At 39.1% G+C, this 15,496-nt stretch overlaps 1 protein-coding gene and 1 pseudogene across 2 annotated transcripts in view; both read left to right on the top strand.

The window, feature by feature from the left end:
- The window catches only part of LOC129329091 (serine/threonine-protein phosphatase 2A catalytic subunit alpha isoform), a 101,861-nt gene extending 92,326 nt beyond the window's left edge, over nucleotides 1-9,535 (top strand). For both annotated transcript variants that reach the window (XM_054978517.1, XM_054978516.1), the window contains 6 exons: nucleotides 3,646-3,855; nucleotides 4,504-4,677; nucleotides 5,769-5,858; nucleotides 7,061-7,222; nucleotides 7,862-7,980; nucleotides 8,740-9,535. In XM_054978517.1, coding sequence (XP_054834492.1) covers nucleotides 3,646-3,855; nucleotides 4,504-4,677; nucleotides 5,769-5,858; nucleotides 7,061-7,222; nucleotides 7,862-7,980; nucleotides 8,740-8,812 — 828 coding nt within the window. In that variant the 3' untranslated portion in view covers nucleotides 8,813-9,535. The remainder of the gene's footprint in view (nucleotides 1-3,645; nucleotides 3,856-4,503; nucleotides 4,678-5,768; nucleotides 5,859-7,060; nucleotides 7,223-7,861; nucleotides 7,981-8,739) is intronic.
- Nucleotides 830-1,356, top strand: LOC129329092 (intraflagellar transport protein 74 homolog; annotated as a pseudogene).
- Nucleotides 9,536-15,496: the final 5,961 nt, after the last annotated feature.

Raw genomic sequence — 15,496 nt, 5'->3', positions numbered from 1 at the left:
CTTGCTATTTTCCAGGTATATCCTGTCAGGGTTTTTAGAGATTTAGTCCCCAACCTACTGATTACAACTCATTTGCGGATGGCTCAGGGGAAATGCTCCTCAATTATGAACTCTGAATCAGGTGATGTTAATGGGACTTGCATTCTTCTTGCTGCTTCTGATGTAATACGTGGCTTGTGGTCTCTCTCTACTTCTCACATGTCTAACAGGCACTAGCCCCCTTGTTTTGTTGAGACACTCTTGGATAAACAGTCAAATGGGAGAGAAGTTCCTTTTACTCCTGCCATAGGATGGAACAAAAGAATGTTTCTTTCAGGCTTCTTGATCTTAAGGAAACCTTATCCCATACATAAGTTTTGGCAGACTCATTGTTGTCTCTGATATCCCCTAAAGGGAATGGTCATGTTGTGCTTAAAAAAATCTGCTAACTTTATGTCAGAGGCTCCAAGGACTACTGAAAGAGAGAACATAATTGAAACTCTTGAACAAACCTCTAACACTGGACCTGGTAATAACAATGGTTTACATGGAGATTTCCCATATGATTATGAAGAGCTGAGTGAGGCTGAAAATATTGATCGACTTCTGGAATTACTTACAGTGGCTGAGTCCTTATCCCCTGATGACAGTCCATTAATAGAAAGTGACACAACAATCTTTTGTTGTTCACCTCAACTTGACGAGGAGGTCCCCACATTACCTTCTGATGTTTCACCTGTTCTAAAAAGGAAAATTGTCTCCTGAGGAGGAAATAGCACACTCCCAGGTTAAGCAGGAAGTGCTGCAGCCATATGAAAAGTTACATCATGTTGAGGAACAGTGGGATCAGATGATTGCAGAGGACAAAAATATGGGATCCCTTCAGGAGGAGAAAGAGAAGTTACTAAAATAGGTTAAAGAAGACAATCAAGAAGTAGCAAGCATGGAGAGATAACTTACAGCTGTAAACGAAAAGACAACCATCTTAACAAAGGAATTTGGTGGCTTGACTTGGATCTAGAGGAGCATCAAGGGGAGAAAAATTCAAAATACAAGGAGCTGAAGAAAAGAGAGGAAAGCATGGGTCACTTTCTTGAATCTTTTGAAGACCCAGGGAACCTGGAACTGGAAAGGAAAGCACAGATAGAGGCCAATATGTAGCATTGTTAGAGCACTCCAGCAGGAATGTGAATTGTATGAAGCAAATACCTTTTGTAACAAATAGAGTTCATGAAGAAAAACTTTACTTTCAAATTCAGTGAAATGCAGAAATTGCAGAATTCTGCTAATAACTTCAGTACAGATAGTTAGCATCTATAGATGGACCTCCAGAAAATGGAATTACTAGAAAGCAAAATGATAGATACCGAACATTAAGATCTGAAACTTGATAATACTTTAATATGTTAGAAGCCCTCTAAGTGTTAAATGAATATTCTAGAAACCTGTGATATTTCCTCACAACACAGTAGAAGCGTTTAAGTGTGTATATTTCCATATCCTGGACAGTAAAACCCATAAATTTGGCTTCGTCACATTTAATTCTCCTCAATGTAATCCTGTATTCTCAATAAAACAGACAATGAAGACACATTATCTTACAATGTTTTGGCCTAGATTAGTTAGTTGCATGACTTACATTAAGCAATATCGAAGTTTTAACCTGCAATAATAGTTGCAGCTCAGTGCCTTGTCTAATGAGAAGACATTGGCATATTTTTAAACAGCTAAAAATGTTTATGTATATGTTTATATATCCATGTATATGGCCACTCTCTCCAACTCCTGGAAGGGAAGAGGGGCTGAATTGTATGTAAATATCCTAGAAGTTGAACAAGGGATAACCAAATAAAGGTATTTTTTTTTTAAAAAGGCTGACCCTGCTTAGCTTCCAACATCTGACTTGCCTGGGCTATCCAGGTCAGGGCACCCATCATATACTGGGCTCAATTCAAGATTCTGGCTATCACATACCCTTCATTGTCTTGACCTCTCATATCTGCAAGACCACCGCTCCCCCTATGATCTGCTACTGTGGCTTTTCTCATCTGAACAGAGCATTCTGCAGATACCACCCTGCAGTTGGACAAAACCAACAGCCCCCCCCCCCACCCTTTTCTGTAGTTCTGCCACCTTACGGAATGACTTACCTAAAAAGATCAGGAAAGCTCCCACTCTCCTGGCTTTCTGCAAACTGTGCAGGACTGAACTATTCAGGAGAACTTTTTCACTCAGGCAATAGGGCTGTGCTGTAAGGAAGTGGTGCAGAGAGCTGGTTTGGTAAAGGGACAGGAACTGTAGACTATACTACTAGGCACTGTCTGTGGAGTTTCCATGTTGTTTAATAGATCATGTCATATTTTTATGTTCTGTCCCAGCAGTGTTTCATTTCTGTATTTGAATTGTATGCTTCTTTTCAAATTTCTGCCATGCATACTCACTCACTCTATTATATTGTTTATTGATTGTCTTAACAGTTGATCACATGAACTTACATTGAGTATTCCGCTTTCGGTCTCAGTGAGAAAGGTGGACTATACATATAAAAAAACAAAATAAGATACTACCTTCTCAGTTCTTAATTGGAAACTTTAAATACATGACTCGCATTGAGACTTGCATCTTAGTTTTGTGAGGCAGGAGGTCTGAAATAATCTTAGAAATGTAATTTGTAGAACCTGGTATGCTGAAGAATATTAGAAAACTACATAATTTAATTCTAACCAGTTACAGGTAGTAATCAAAGTACTTAAGTGTGAAATAATTACTGTAGTATAGATTACTGAGTTGTCAATAAGGAGCTTTAGAGTTCAGTTGATCACTATCATTCTGCTAAGGGTTTTATGGACAAGCTGATGTCAGTTTCTTACAGTAACATGAAATACTAAAAATCAAGCAAAATGTAACAAAGTATGGCTAATTGAGGGGCCCACAGAGGTCTAATGGAAAATTTGCTGGTGTGCTGACATTGGTAAGAACTAAGTTAACCTTCGCGTAAGTAAAAATTTAGGATTCTAGCATGATCACTTACGTCCTGCACACGTCATTCTATCCTTATCCTCAGTAGCCTGTTTAGTATACCAGTGCATGCTTGGAGCTCTCCCATCTGGAACACCTTCCTCATCCATATCAGTGAGATTGCTTACTTGAACATAACTCTTTAACTCATGTGAATGGAGTATCTCTGTTCTGTACACAAGAAATTCCCTGTCTCGTGAAACAGGATTTTGGGGAGAGAGCATTTTGGGCTGCTATGGGAAAGGAAGATAAATCTGTCTTTGTATCTGTGGAAGAGCTAGATTTGATCCTAGCTGTTATGTGGCATATATGATACTTTGCTAAAGTTGTTGCAGCTTCCTGTATATATAGATGTAGCCCATTGGGCTAAATCTCTTCAATAAAGAACTGGAATAAGAACAGAAATATGCAAATTTAGGTAATAGGTTTCTTCTGGGCTTGGTAAGGAGTGTCTTGCAGCATATTGTTGAAAATGTAAGCATCTCAGTCCTAAAGCCAATCATGTAATTTGCTTCTAGAAATATTTGCTTAATGCGTCAAGTTGAAATGGGACAGAATGTACAGATAGAATGCTTCAGAATGAATAATAAAAGATATAAAGAAATTGCTGTTTCATGTAAAAAGCAACTCTTTGCTCTTTTGTTGCAGGCTAAAGAAATTTTGACGAAGGAATCCAATGTGCAAGAAGTGCGATGTCCAGTCACAGTTTGTGGAGATGTCCATGGACAATTTCATGATCTCATGGAACTTTTCAGAATTGGAGGCAAATCACCAGACACAAATTATTTGTTTATGGGGGACTATGTTGACAGAGGATATTACTCTGTTGAAACAGTGACACTTTTGGTAGCTCTCAAGGTAATAGCATTTTCAGATGGTTATTAAAGAATATAACACCTGTTAAGTGTGAAGTGAATTAAAACTGTGATACTAAAGATCATCACAATAGTTCTGACTTTTGTGTAAATCTCTAACTGATTCACTAGAATTGGAGGTCCTGTGTTAGTGTAAAAAATTCCACTGAAGGTAATGCAGTCAAGTTGCTTTTAGAATGTGTATTTAGAACTTCTAATTACTTTTGGGTTTATGCATTAATCATAAAGGTGTTGCAGACTTAAAGAGGAGGAATCTACTCCAGGGTGACCATTTATAATAACAGGATTTATCCTATTGAAATATATTACAGTTCTACCGCTGTGCTGAGCCTTAAGAGTTAGGGAGCACACAAAATAATATACAGAGACAAGTATATAAATCTTACATGGAAGAAACGCGTGTAAGTGACAAAGAGCTAACTAACACGAAGTGACATGCTAGACGTGTTTAAGTTTAATGCCCATAATAAGGTATCATATTTGACAGTTGTTAATCTTCATTGAAAGTGGTTTAGAATAGAGATGTATATGGCCTTTTCTTCTTTAGTAGGCTTTGCTTCTAGGATCTGGTCCACATCCTTATAGGAATAGTTGGAAATACTTGATTTATTCATACTATTCTGTTTTGTAGGTCCGTTATCGTGAACGCATTACTATCCTTCGAGGGAACCACGAAAGCAGACAGATCACTCAAGTATATGGCTTCTATGATGAGTGTTTAAGGAAATATGGAAATGCAAATGTTTGGAAATACTTCACAGATCTTTTTGATTATCTTCCTCTAACTGCCTTGGTGGATGGACAGGTATACTGGAACTTGATATGTTAATAATAAAGGTGCAAGGTAGAATGGGTGATACCATGTTAGGCTGTTGCTCCTGAAATATTTATGCTGAAGGAAGAAATCCCTTCTTGCTGCCCCACGAAATCTGGCTGCACAATACACTCAATTTTTGAGAGGTTTGGTTGTTCTGGAACATAAACCAAATATGTTGCTTCTCTAAGCTCTGGGGAAAAAATTCTTCCTCCAGATGAGCTTCAGTCATGGTACCTTCAGGATCCATCTACGAAAGTAACAAACTACTCCTCTGCACACAGTCCAACAAAGTACAAAACAGTGCACTGGTGACTAAGATTCAAGATTTCAGTTTGATCTCAAATGCTGCCAACATGTAAATGGGGAACCAAAAGAAAAAAGACCTACTGGTCAGTGGAGGTTAGCAGAACCAGGGGTTCTAAACCATGATGGCAGCTTGCATGTGTAACAGCGTTCTTAGGCAGCAACCGGGTTCAAAGTCCAAGGCATCAAACACAGTTGTAATCCATAAGGACCCCAATGAGATCCTACAGAACAGAAAGTAAAGAGGCTAAAGGCGAAAGCCAAGAACTGAATCTATAACTGACTTTATGCCCCTTGGCCTAGAAACCTGGGGCAATCCCATTAAATAGTCAGGGCTCAGCAATGGCATGTGAGAGTGACGTTTTGCAGTTGTGTCAAGCCCATGCTGTGCTGGTAGGAGCATGTTGCAGCTTGTGAGAATCACAGTTGAGTTACATGCACTTAATTAGCTATAGTGCTTCAGGCTTGCCTGTCCCTAACCTTTAAGACTTCAGTATCAGCACCTGTATTTAACAATTATGGAGCCATTCTCACACTAGCAGTTGTTACCCATAACACATCCAAACTCTTACCAGCAGGCTTAATTTTTTTCTTGGTCAAGCAGGCCCACTTCCTTTTAGGAATAGTTGGAAATAAATACTTGATTTATTCACACTAGTTATCTTGTTTTGTAATTCCATTATTGTGAATGCATGGCTGGTTTCTTTACGCTCTTAATAGAGTTTCTACAACAAACTGGTGGTACTCAAAACTAATGCATGCTGTTTTCTGTTTAGATTTTCTGTCTACATGGAGGACTTTCCCCATCTATAGATACACTGGATCATATCAGAGCACTTGATCGCCTGCAAGAAGTTCCACATGAGGTAGTATTCTGTTTAGTGCATGTTTAACTATTTTAAAGGTCACTATGTCATTTTGCAAGTTATTAGGAAGAGTGGATAGTAATAAGCCTTTTAACTTTTCCACATTGACTGTTTCCTCTGGTCAGATGGTTGCTACAATTTCTCCAGGCTTATTTCCATGTTACCCTGTTAATAAGGAAATGCTTGACCTAGCTCTTCACTTCCAGTACTAGCCTCTGGAAGAGAAGAGAGGTTTGAGTGGGTGGGAGTGTTTGCATCTGCTCACTTGCATAGAGAAGGAAATACGTTGCTATGATGAGATGTTACTTTTGTGATAGCAGTGTCTGGGGAATCTGTTCTTGCTGGGAATGATGGGCAGTTCAATGGATAGGGAGACCTTTGGATATCCAGCCAGCCCACTAGAACTGGCATGTAGTGGAGGGCGAAAGGAAGAATGCACCTTTTCTTCAGAACGAAATTCAGACATTACAGGAGGGAAACAACTTGATTTCACACCCACCCACATAAATGGTAATACTGGCTAGAAAGGCTGGCAGCTTGAAGGGACTGGACCCTCTTGCATTTTTTATTTTGTTTTATCGTATTTGTATTCCGCCCTCCCCGCAAGCAGGCTCTGGGCAGATAACAGCATTAAAACATTTAAAACATTCCAAATGAAACATTAAAAACATCGTACAAAAATATAAAATATTTGTAGTGGATGGAGTGGAAGTTGGCATTTGCAGAGCAGGTTAAGAGCATAGAAATGCTCATGGACCCAGTCTTGCAGTTTGAAAGCAGGGTGATGTAGTGGTTGAGAGTGCCTTTTAGCAGTTACATTTGGTTTGCCAGTTCTTTTTTCTTTCTTGGCCATCTTATCCAGGCTAAATCATTTTTTGTAACCTCTTGGCTGGGTTACTGCACTGTGCTGTCAGGCTTCCCTTGAAGACAACCTCCAAACTGCAACTGGTTCAAAGTGGGGGCTTTTAAAGGGGTGTAAGTTGTAGGATTTTTTAGAGAGGAGTTTTTGGGAGTTCAGTTGTATTTTGTCCATTGGGATTTGTGAGCTGACTTGAACTGTGGAGTATAAATAGGGAATGTGGATTGGCCCCAAACATCTATTTCATTTGGTAACTATTTGACTGTCCATTTTTAAAATCTTCATATTGTGTTAGCAGTATTCAACTTCTCAAGACTAATTTGATGCTGAAAATATTTCTTAGGGTCCAATGTGTGACTTACTTTGGTCAGACCCAGATGATCGTGGTGGTTGGGGCATTTCTCCTCGAGGAGCTGGTTATACTTTTGGGCAAGATATTTCAGAAACTTTCAACCATGCTAATGGCCTTACATTGGTTTCAAGAGCTCATCAGCTGGTAATGGAGGTAAGTGTATATTGATGGATCGCTGTAAATTTCAGCCTTTTTTTGTTGACCTATTTCATGTAGTGCTTTTGTTATGCGAAATGCTTTGTTTTTTTATCCTCATAGCCCAGTAATTTGAGGTGTGTCTAAATCCATTTTTCAGAGAGGAGCTGAGGCTGATGCCTACTCTGAGAAGCCATAGCTCAGTGGTAGAACAGTCTTTGTGTACAAAAGGTTGCCCTAATTTCAGTTCCCTTTGCTTCTGTTTAAAAGGATCTTTGACAACAGGGCTGGGAGAGATCTGTGGCTTGGATCCAAACCTTTTCCCCAATCCTCTTCACCCCCTTGCATCCAGCATTCTTCCTAGAGATTCCCTGGCCTCCATGGGTAACTGGGGGTATGGTGGGCTGCAGCAGGAGAGGTGAAGTGCAGTTCAATTCTGAGCTGCTGTTAGAAATATTGTACAGTTTTTGCCAGTTGGAGTAGACAGTATTTGATTGGACAGACCAATGGAATGATCAGTGTGAGGCAGTTCCATGTGTTTTTTGCTTTTTCTGTTACTGACTACTGTACCTAACTAACATGCTTTGTCCACAAGAATCTGCTAGCTTCCCTTTAGAGATATTTGTGTTCCTCTAACGCTTGAATTTGTTTTTTCAGGGATACAATTGGTGCCATGATCGAAATGTAGTAACAATTTTCAGTGCTCCAAATTATTGTTACCGTTGTGGAAATCAGGCTGCAATTATGGAACTTGATGATACTCTAAAATATTCATTGTAAGTGTTAGAATGTTTTTTTTTTGTGAGGTGTGCTTGTCAAACCTTGGTTAGCTCTTCATCAAAATGAACTGATTTATGCTGTTGGGAGGAGACCAAGTTGTCAGATACTTCAGAGGTAATGTGTGCAGAACATTAGGTGTTTAAAGCTTGCCAATCTTTAAAACTAAAAATCCATTTAGAATAGTTCTAGGGACAGAAAACTGAGGACTGAAAGGCTATTCTGAATTCTCTGTTGTGTTTGCATGTCTTTTCATGTGAAAGCTAGGCTTCTGTACTTAGAATAGCATTAATTTGCTAAATGCCCTTTGGAGGAAAAGATCTGTGCCCCTGTTCTTCATTATTGTCATCTACCTTCATTCCACAGTACATGGTGCCCTAGAGCTGCATTTTTATTTGCTAAGTTCTTCTAGAGTAGTGGCAGGCTCTGTCTGTATAATTTGACTCTTCTGCAGCATTAGTTCTGACAGTCTTCTTGAACTTAAAGAATGCATCTTAGTGCTAATTTGGACTTTTGCTGTGGCTCTCTGTTACCATGCTGTCCTCTTAGACTGTAACGTTCATGGTTGTTATCATTAACTTGTGATACAGCCTATAATTGTCTGATATTTGTATATAGAATAGTATGAACACTTTTAAAACAATATAACAATATACAATATTTAGATCTGTAAAACTTGAGCAATTTGTCTAACATAGAATATTCAAAAGTATTGTCAGACTGAACAGTGGAATTTTAATTGTCCTTTTCCCCTACAGTTTGCAGTTTGATCCAGCACCACGCAGAGGTGAACCACATGTTACTCGTCGTACCCCAGACTACTTCCTGTAATGAGATTTTACACTTGTACAGTATTGCCATGAACCATGTGTTGACCTAAAGGATATAGGAAGAGCAACTGTAACTCCAAAATGTCAGAAAACATTTAACATTCAAACCTGTTCACATGGACCAAAAGATGTGCCATATTGAATACAAAAACATCTTGTCTGTCAGCGACTGTGACCACTTTAGAATGAACCAGTTCATTGCATGCTGAAGCAACGTTGTTGGTCAAGAAACCAGTTTCTGGCATAGCTCTACTTGTAGTTACTTTTGCTTTCTCTGAGAGACTGCAAATATTAAGATGTAGACATTTAACACCTCGTGAATACAATTAACTTTCCATTAGCTATAGCTTTCCAGCATGACTGTAGATAAGGATAGCAATCAATTATTGAAGCTTAATGAACATTTTTAAATAAGTACCAAGACTGATTCTTACTTGTGTTCTGAAACTTTGTTTATTTTCAGGGAAAACTCATTAATTTAATTGTATGATTATGTTCGTCTGCACTCAGTTTCTCCCACATGTTCCCTATACAATGTCCTTTGTACTTGTCCATCATAGTGAATTGTTTTGAACAGAACCGGCTTTTTTTCTGTAAGACGTTGCTGCAGAAGAGTGCTGCAGCATTTTTTCATAATAAACTTGTGAAGTATAGAAAACCAGTGACTTTTAACTGTATTGCAGGCCAGTGCCATGTTGTGTTTAATAAATATGACTAGCTTTTATGTCTCTTTGAACATAAGAAGAATCCAAGTTATACCAAATGCAGCGGGGCTGTTTTTAAAATTTGAAATACAAAATCTTTTTTCTCAGAAATGCATGTGAAAGTGAATATTGGGTTTTTTCCCTGGGAGCCTCACAGTTGATAGCATCTGGCTGTTGATATCCATTCATCTTCTAATGCAATTTGAGCTGATTTTATATCACTATGATAATTGATAATTCTTTGAAAGAGTCCTTCAAATGTTGAAAGAAGTTCACAACTGCAAAATTGAATATAACTGCAAAATATCACCCTGTTTTGCTTGGCAGTGGAAGAAGGGGAAAGTGGAAGAAGGGAAAATTGTAAGATGCATAGGTTTGGATCCATCAAAGGATTTTTGCTGATGAAAGGGGTTTCCATCAGTAGAGTGTGACTTCCTTTCCCCACTCCCTTCCATGGTAGCCCAGAATTTCGAGTTGACCAAAATTTCCCCTTTCATTTGTGGAAATCTTTCTGTGGATGCAAATTATGGAACATTCCTAGCTAGTATACTATGCCAACTTGTAGCAGTTGATGGAAGTGAGGCAAAGGAATATGATGCAGTTTGGTTCCCATCTCTAAATAGTTTTCTGTTGCCCTCCCCAGATATCTTTGGTGGGGGGAGTGGAGTAGGGGAAGATAATCAAAAGTTCATAAACTGAGCAACAACCTAACGGTACAGTAGGCAAATGAATTAAATTTACTTTCTGAACCTGTCCCAGTATTCGCAGCAGGATTCTATACCACTTACTAGTGGTAATGGGTTTATGCAATTGTAAGCAGTGATTTGAAGAGAAAATATTCTATTTTTAGATGAGTTTAATCCTTACACATTACCAGTGAAATATGTATGAAGACACTTAAGACTTTCTTCCAGTATACATGGGAGTGGGGTGAGAGCAGCAGCCCCCATGATACATTTATAAGTTGCTTCCAGTTGGCATTTCCCTTCCTTTGCCACTTCCTTGGTACTCTTGGGGTCACTCCAATGAAATGTCAGTTGGTGAATGCTTTCTTCTATACTATGCCTAAGTATGCAGTGCCCTGTTAAATGTTCAGGGGCTGGCAAAGTGTAGCAGGCAGTGTTTCTCTCATGTATGGGGCCTTGTCACCCCCCCCCCCCTTTTCAATGGCACCTCACAGCCCCTGAAACATCCAAGGTTGAGAATCTTAGCAGCCACCCCACTTAAAGGGGTTGCTATCAGAAGAAAATATCTTCAGTTTTAGAGAGGGAACGCTTTATGCTTGTGTGTGGGTGTGAGGATTAGATCCCAGCCTAATAATCCTCAGAAAAAGGAAATTCAGTAGTTGAGAGTCATTGAGTTGGAAAAGGGTTGGCTGCAGGTATAGCTTTGAGACTGAAGTTTTATTGATTTTAAATAAAATACTTGTCTAATTTCAAATAGCTCTTTTATGTAAGATATTGTTAGTATTATATTAGTGGGGCTTGTAAATGTCAGAGGAAGGACTTAAGCTTTTTAGCAGCTTTAATGCAGTTTAGATTATTAAAAGCCTTTTTTAGGCAGTCCAGTTAGAAATGCATTAAGGAAGCTGCTCTGAGATTCATGAGTCAGCCATTTGTGGTTTCAGAAACACACTTGATTCTCCTGTCCACTTGGCTGTCCTTAAAGCATTTTGATTCTAAAACAAGACAAGCTGTTCTATCCCAGGCAAAGGAGTGTCTTCTTGACATATAAAAGAGAAAAAGCTGAAACAACACTTCTTTTAAAACCAAAAGGAAACAGCCTGAGCTACTCATGATAGTTTTATAAACAGTATAATGTTATTACTTTAACTAAATCAAGCATTGTAGCTCTTGAGTGGGCTGAGGTATAGCAACTAGATGGCAAATGTGCAGGACTGTTTCTGTAAAAGCTAAGAGCTGCAGAGGTATTCTACAAAAAAGCATTTTTATAATTCATAATACAGCCATCTTGAAAACAGACCATTTCCTAATCATGGTAATTTGCAGCACACTGCAATGTCTCATCAAGACATTCAGGCTTATATCTGTAGAAGCCAATGTATGCCGCTATAGGTTTTTACTTGAATGAGTCCATTGTGTATAAAACAAGTGATAGTTGTCCAATTGACTAGGCCCTTGTAGGTATTAAAAATTAGGTAACTTCCAATGTAGGCAAAAAGTGTGTGTGTAATGGATAGGTAGGAATGTAGGGTAGCAGGCAGATGTAGTCAGCACTTGGAGAGATTTCACATACTACATGAAATACACCCTTGCTTCTTGCATGGTATTTGTGTGCTTGAACATGTCTGGAGAGGCAGTGTGCACATTTTCTCAATAATTATGTGAATGATAGTACAGAAAAGAACTCTGGTTCTAAAACATTATCCTGTGAATCTAGAAGACGGCGTTTTTATTTACCTATTCCTTATGCTGCAAGAGCGCAACTTGTTTTTGAAGACCTTTTCCCATATCAAAAGAAAAAGCAACAACAAAACTTCCAGTCCATTCCCAAGTATATTGTCAACTTGAGTGAACAGGGGTGCTTTTTCTACAAAAGAGGAATGTGAAGGTTTATGTCAAACATTTTGGTAAAATCTAGACCTACAGGCGGTATTTAAGCCAGTTCTTATTATTGAAGAAAGAAAATAGGTGGAGCTGTCTTAACTAAAGAAAAGAGTGATGTAGGCCCTTTCAGCAACAGAAAAGTACATAATCTTAAAAGCATCTCAGTACTATAATGCAGTGTTCCCTAGGCCTACCCATTTGCAGGCCAACTTCCAATTTGCCAACTGTATTTTAGGATGAGATCTGAAGTGAGTGAGTCATGTACTTTCCCACAGACTCCAGTAGCCCTGTTGTAGGTGCCTGGTGACTGAAGAACTAGAGGTTGGTGGACATGGTACCAAATGAAGTCTGTCTGTGTGTGCACTGGACTATGAGGATTAGGATCAACATGTGCATGTATTTGAATCTGACCAAACAGACCTGGGCAGGCACACACTATGCGTTGCCATGATGTTCCTTAACATTTGACTGATTTGGGCCTGTAGACTGCTGTGATTAAATCATGCTGCAGTTGTATTATTAGAGGAGTCGGGTATTCAAAATGTTTATAATGACTTTTATAGTAAGAAATGTCACAATAATTGCTGTAAAACAAATTGAATAAATGGTCATTTTCAGTTGACTATAGACCTGCTGGCTAGATTAAGTAGCTTTTTGGTAGTACTACTAGACCTTTTCGCTAATGGCTATTCTCACATCAAAAACAGCCAAAATCCTAAGGTCTTAGTTAAATTGCTTTGTGTATAGAATGAGTGGATAAATTGTGTGTGTTCCTGCAGAATGAGACATATGTAGCATTTTTTAAAAAAAGAATAAAGCTTTCATTTATCATCTAGTTCTTTGCCATGCTGCTCCACGCTTAAAAATGGAGAACAGGTATCACTTTAAATGAGTGTGATATGTTTAGTCAAGTATTTGCATGCACATTTTATGTTGTAGTAATGTTGGAAACGCAGTATAGTCTCTTCCAAAGTATAAAAATGCCGAGGCCAATAGATCAACTATATAAGTTTTATTGTATACAAGAAAGGCGGCTGGTCAGCAGCTGCCAACCAGACTGCCCGATTACAGCAAAAACCATTCTTTTATAGTATTGTTTCATACATTAAAAAATACACATCTCCTATCCCCGGCCACCAAGTCCCTCTCCCTTTACCCTATTGGCTAGGGTAATCAGAAGTTACAGCCTTTCCGAACCGCCTATAACATATTACATGGTATCCCCCCCTTACATATATCGCATGACCATTAAAATTGGCTTCTTATTCAAGGAGTGGTAGGTAATATTTATGAGATTCACTGAGCAAGTGCACTTTGTTTCTAACCTTTACCTGTTTGTAGCCTAACCGCAAAAGCACATTTCCTAGAATCACTTCACATCTATTTTTATTTATGTATGCATTCAGCTGTCTTAGACATCTTTATTTCCTTTACTATACCGTCTTAGTTCCATGAAAACCACATCCTTTAACACCTTGTTGTTAGAATGAGAGAGAATAGACTTTTTATTTTTAATTCCTTCAGTAACAACAAAAAAATTAACTTTAAAGGTCCTTCTATGAATCTGTATCATTGATCTCTGTGGTTTCCATTCATTTTTACAAAGTTTAATAATTTATCATCACAAAACCTGTGCCATTTTAGTTTGGAGAATGGAAGCTTTATCAAGAAGTGTTACATGGCCAATGCTTCATATTTACCCAGCTGAAGATATAAAAGCAGACTTCTAGAGCCCTCCAATTACTGGAACTTGTCTCTGTATCTCACTGTCGGCAGTGACTGACACACAGTCGGTTACAACCTGGAGAATTTGCGTGGCTGGGGTATCACTCCGTCATTGTGCATAGCATTTGTGTTTGTTGGAATACTTATATCTTGCTTTTCTTCTTGAAAGGACTCAAAGCAGGTCACAATAGACAGCAAAAATAAAAATACAATATAAATAGCCCAGTGACAAACTATGACTTGGGCTGGCTCAGGGTCATCCAAACACCTTACTTACGAGTCACAGATTAAGAACCAATGGGCCAAACTGAAACAGTAAGTGTTCAGCATATGGTTGCCGACTCTTGGTTGGGAAACTGCTAGAAATTTTTTGGGGGTGGGGTGGGGTTTGGGGAGAGGGAGGGACTTCAGGCGGATAAAAGGCCTTAGCGTCTGCTCTCCAAACCAGCTATTTTCTCCAAGGGAGCTGATCTCTGTAGTCTGGATATTGGTCATAATTCCTGGAGATCCCCAGACCTTGCCTGAAAGTTGACAATCCTAGTTCAGCTAGATGTTACAGCCGTCCAAGATATTCTTTCACTGCCACTCTTTGATCTTGCATCTCTCCCAAAAATCCTATCTTTTTGTTGTGTATTGCAACATCAGAGCTAATGAAGTTTCAAGTAGAAAAAAGCACTAAAACTTTACAATTATCCCTGGGCTGCATCCACAAGCAAGTATGAAAATGTGCTCTTATTATTTTGGCAGTAGTAAGTAGTGTGGGAATGGCATCCACACATCCTCTTCCGGTGCTAATCACTGCTCCCACTGCCTTCCTCCGTTCCCCATTTCATCTGTGCAAAAGTAATGGTAATCCTGCAGCCTAGGGACCTCTCTAGCAAGGGGTGGCAGAGGTAGAGGGGAGTAGGGAAGAATCTACCTGGTTATTAGCTGCTAAGTAAAATCTTACTGAGTTTATTTCTCCTTTCTCATAGGTATTCAAGGCCTAGTCATGTGAACCAAAGGGTTTTTGTTCTCTGGCTGTTAGCTTAAGGGTTGTAGCCCAGAGCTGGGTAGAAAAATCAGGGGTGTGTATGTGTTTTATTGTAGGTGCTTTGGGTCTCCACTGGGAATAAAGCAACATATATAAATAAAATGTCTCTCCCATTCCCCCTGACCCTTGCTCTTTATTTATACCCCATTCTTCTCCCCAGTGGCCGCTTACATTATCCTTTCCATTTTCTTCTCACAACAACCCTGTGAGGTAGATTAGGCCAAGTGTTTTTGACTGGAACAAAGGCACCTAGCAAGCTTTCATGGCAGAGTGGGAATTTGAACTCAGGACTCCTAGATCCTAGTCTAACACTCTAACTGCTACACCACACTGGCTTTCACTACAGCATAGTGTGGCTCAGCTCAGAAAAGAGATTGTTTTTAAAGAGCTAAAGAGGTGCATTTTGAAAGTAGAGCTCGTGGTCCCATCCTCCTTGTAATGGGAGTGTCTAAGTCCAAACAGACATTCCCCAGCAAGCACTCCACAGATTCCTGTTTGAGGTAGATTAAAATAGGTTTATTTTTAATTAAGTTCAAAGGGTAAAACTTTAGGAATACCATGATTTGTGCTCAGGATCATCATAATGACAAGTGGATGTCATGGGGGGGGGGCTTCCTCTTTTCTATGCAGCAAAAATCCCTAGGGCTACTGGAAGC

This window comes from Eublepharis macularius, chromosome 4 (assembly GCF_028583425.1).
Source record: "Eublepharis macularius isolate TG4126 chromosome 4, MPM_Emac_v1.0, whole genome shotgun sequence".
In the NCBI taxonomy this organism is placed as follows: Eukaryota; Metazoa; Chordata; class Lepidosauria; order Squamata; family Eublepharidae; genus Eublepharis; species Eublepharis macularius.
Note: the sequence above shows the minus strand (reverse complement) of the source record. Positions and strands in the feature narration are given on the sequence as shown.